Source organism: Myotis myotis, unplaced genomic scaffold, assembly GCF_014108235.1.
Source record: "Myotis myotis isolate mMyoMyo1 unplaced genomic scaffold, mMyoMyo1.p scaffold_m19_p_3, whole genome shotgun sequence".
Taxonomy (NCBI): Eukaryota; Metazoa; Chordata; class Mammalia; order Chiroptera; family Vespertilionidae; genus Myotis; species Myotis myotis.
In genome coordinates, this window is record NW_023416335.1 from 111,911,733 (window position 1) to 111,916,116 (window position 4,384).

Here is a 4,384-nt window from a genome sequence, read left to right on the forward strand (position 1 = left end):
TTAGAGCTTTGCATGTTAGATTCCCAGTCAATGGCATGTACCTGGGTTGCAGGTTCAATCCCCAGCCAGATAGGGGCATATGAGAGAGGCAACCAATCAATGTGTCTCTCTTACATCCATGTCTCTCTTACATCCATGTCTCTCTCTCTCTCTCTCTCTCTCTCTCTCTCTCTCTCTCTCTCTCTCTCTCTCTCTCCTCTTCTCTCTCTTTCTCTTTCCCCCCTCCCTTACTCCTTTCCACTCTAAAAATCAATGGAAAAGTGATCCGTGGGTAAGGATTAACAATAAAAAAAGAAGGGATGGGCTCTGAGATATCCAGACTAAAATTTCATTCCCTTGGTTGAAAATCTTCATCCTGAGTAATTTTTGCTTGTCACTTCATGTTCGCTGTCCTTCGTTGTGAGATCTTTATATGCATTACTTGTTAAATCCTTTGTATAGCCTCACTATGGAAATCTAACAGTCATTAGTTTCTTTCTTAGAAATTTTCCAGCTTTTGACTGACTTGGGCCTTAGATGGACTGGAATAAATGTACCTCCCCCTGCTGTGGGGCAGTGCTCAGGGAAGATATTCAGGAATCTCAATTCAAGTTGAATTCCATCTTGTGTACTCTGGGGAAGGAATGTGAGGATGTTTGTCATGGTCCAAATAAACCATTATTTGATCATAGAACTCCCTTCCCTTAGCCACCCAGACAATACCCTTTTTCATGAAAAAATGTCCCATCCAAAGGAGGACTACAAGATGGCAGAGCCGGATGCTGAACACATGATGGATGGGTGTTGCTGGACACACTAGAGGTGCCAGTGTGTAAGAAGCCACTGTCAAGAGCATGCCCTTTCAGAGCAGCGGAGGGGAACTGTCCCCTGAATGTGAAGTGCACATTTGGTTAGTCTGTCAGGTAAAGCTGTTGTGGGAGGATTGCTTCCCCCAGAGAAGGTGATGCAGGAAGCTCTGAATTTGAGCTAAGTGGCTTAGAAATGGCATGATGTCCATAGTCTGATGTCAAATAAGAAAATAATAAAGACTATTTATAAAAGAGTAATGTTTTAAACTTCTGTTTTTAAAAACAAAGTTTTAACCCTTGTAAATGTTATGAAATAAAAAGCAAAAATTCTCAATTTGATGAAAATATTGAAATGCAACATAGTATTCTAGCTATCTCTGATATCTTTAGTGTACCAAAACAGTGCTCTCTCAAAAGTCCAAGAATACTATTTGGAAAAACAATAGCAAAGGTTTAAATCCAAAGTTTTAATTAATGAAACAATTAGATCTGACAGCAGAGTCCTTTGGACTAAAGCAGTGTTCGGCAAACTGCGGCTCGGCAAACCGCGGCTCGCGAGCCGCATGCGGGTCTTTGGCCCCTTCAGTGTGGCTCTTCCACAAAATACCGACTCTGCGCATGGGCCACGAAGTTTCAATCGCACTGTGCGTGCACGCCCGCACGTGGTATTTTGTGGAAGAGCCACACTGAAGGGGCCAAAGAGTCGCATGTGGCTCGCGAGCCGCAGTTTGCCGACCACAGGACTAGAGAAAAGGTGAAGGCAAATGATATGGAGAGAATTTATCAGCCTAAGCTTTGCCAACACAAACAACTGTTGCACTGGCCTACCTCTGCGCCCCTTGTGATGAGCACTAGGACAAGCAGTGGCACCAGCCAGATTTCCTGCGCTGTTAACAAGAGTAAGTGGGAAGCACGCCTGACAGGGAGGAAGACTGAGTGACACTGAAGCACCATCTGAGGAAATGCCCAAGTGGCAGGAAACACGGTGGGGATAGTGGGGGTTGCTTGGTTGTGGTGGTGGAGGCGTGGATGGAAGGAGAAGAAGAGTGACTTGGAAGTTATGGAGAGGTGGAGGAGCATGATGGCAAACAACGGATTTCCAAGGATGGGGAGATGGGGGGTATAGCAGAAGGAGGGATTATGAGGGAAGTGGTGGCTATGGGGAAAGTGTGTATCATGGAGATTCATATGGAGGGGATGGTGGATATATAAGATAATTTTTTAAAAGAATCTCATAAATTACCTGGTTATTATTATTATTTATTATTATTATTATTATTTTATCCTTACCTGAGGATATGATTATTGACTTTAGAGAGAGAAGAGGGGGGAGAGAGAGAAACATTGATGTGAGAAACATGAATCAGTTGTCTCCCATACGCATACCAACCAGGGATCAAACCTGCAACCTTTTGGTACATGGGACAATACTAAAACCAGCTGAGCCACCCAGCCAGGGCTATATGATTATTCTTGCTAATAATCTTGATACTTTAGGCATAGAATTTTAAATACTAGGTGTAAGTAAGTCCCTGATACATTTTTGAGTCTTGTTCATTGGTGAGAGTATTGTTTTATACTAACAGTTGCTCTCTTTAGAGAAGTAAAATTTTTCCTCTATATGCCCTTTTAAAATAAAAATACTTTAAACAAAAATAACGTTTAAGTTAAATATTTATTACCAACAAACTAAAATATAGAAAGTATGTTGTCATGATTGAATTTAAACTGTTACCTATATTCAAGTTTAGAGCACATAAACTACTCTATTGTAATGTAAAGGAGTATAAACTACTAGCTTAATTTTTTTATTTTTTATTTTATTTTTTTTTTGCTAGTTAAACTTTTTATTACAAGGAAAAACAATTTAAACAAAAAAAGATAAAATCTCCAAATCACTTATATTGAACAGGAACACTAAGGTGTTCCCTCCATATCCACCCCGACCTCCACTACTTAGAACTTTGGCTGCTGTGTTCAAATGGAGAGTGAAGAATGGTAGGCTTCAGACTTCACTCAGGGCAGGAGAAGCTGCTGGACAGGACACTTGAACTTCCATCGTCTGTGGCAATAGTATCATCTGAGGAAACTTCAGCCTGGGCTTTCTCTCTCTCATCTCTCAATGCATCCTCATACAAGTGTGGGAGAGCAGTGGGGTCATTCCCAGTGGCTGCAGTGAAAAATTTCAGGACTTTCATCTTGGTGGTTTCAGCATGGGCTCTTGGACCCCACAGGAACTCATAGCCTGGAGGATCACTATTGGGTACCTGCTGGTATTCCAAGTACTTTTCCTGCACTAGATCTTCAGTGATGAGCTTCCTGGGCTCCCCATAGATGAAATTATTCTTCCCAGCATGCAACCCAATCATATTCAGCACTTCCCAGATTCTCTCTTCTGAGGCACGGTGTCTGTGCATGAAGATTATGCCCAAGATGAATACCAGGAGGCCAGCCTTGGGCGTGCCCTGGACATCACTCAGCATCCCATCGTCAGTGAGGTCTAATAATTTAATGAGCATGTAGGAATGGCTGGTGGGGTCCACTTCCTTCACCTTAATGCCAAAGAGAATCTCCAAGCAAAAACAGGCTCTCTTGAAGATCACAGGGAAGTGATCCTTGTGCTCTCTGATGACACTCTCTAGCATTTCTGCCTTTGTGATGGGCTCCTTTGTGGCATACTTGATAATCAGGTACCACACTAAGCATTTAATCTCTTTTTTTAGCACTTCAGTGAACAAGGACTCAGGATTTGGTGGAGTCTGCAAGGTACTTGGATCCTCTTCTTGGTGGCTTGATAGAGTGACTGTGTTGGCAGTTGAGGAGTAGTAGGTTATCTGTAAACTCAGAAAAAGACTAAATTCCCCAGGGGCAGGCAAATCCTCTGGAGTGCCAGGGGTCAAAGGAGAGAGAGAGGAGAATGAGGTGTTGGTACTGGTGGCTTCTTCCTCTTCAACTATGGGAACCTGTAAATCTACCAGGCCCTGTGCCTCTCTTGGGGCCTGAAGGTCTTCCTTAAGGTTGCAGCTCTCACTATTCCGACTGTGATGCATGACTTGTGTTGGGGACAGCTGGCCAATTGGGACCCACAGACCTTAATGCTTGGCAGCACCTGGGACTCTTTCCTCTGTTGATCTGACGTTACAACTCCGCCACTAAGCTTCACTTTCTTCAGGCTCCTTGATGACTGGCAGAGTCTGGGACTCCTCACATCCCTGATCTGATTCTGGTTATCTCAGTTGAAGCCTTATCTCCCTGGAACTCCAAAAGTCAAAGTCGGAAAACAATACCTCCAAGGATCCCCAGACTGAAAGCAGGCTCAGAACAGGCTAGGGCTCATTCTGTTCTGTTCTGCTCTGTTCTACTACTTGCCTAATTTTAAAAAGATCAGCCCAATTTATGCAATTTTTTAAAGCATTAAATAGATAAAATACTAATCCTCTCAACCCATAAGCAGACTGATTAAGGTCTTCTTGGGAACTGAGGTTGGGTTACAGGAAGCAAATTGATCTCCTATTTTCTAAGTAAAGCCTTCCTGGTGCTGCAGGTTTATCCACAAGCAAAATTATGAAGTCAAAAGAGTTTTGAAGCATCTTGCC

At 42.9% G+C, this 4,384-nt stretch overlaps 1 protein-coding gene across 1 annotated transcript; it reads right to left on the reverse strand.

Moving 5' to 3' along the window:
• Nucleotides 1-2,800: 2,800 nt before the first annotated feature.
• LOC118650086 (putative MAGE domain-containing protein MAGEA13P) lies at nt 2,801-3,838 on the reverse strand. The gene has a single exon (XM_036297891.1). The coding sequence runs from the start codon at nt 3,836-3,838 to the stop codon at nt 2,801-2,803; it is 1,038 nt and encodes a 345-aa protein (XP_036153784.1).
• Between the last annotated feature and the right edge of the window lie 546 nt (nt 3,839-4,384).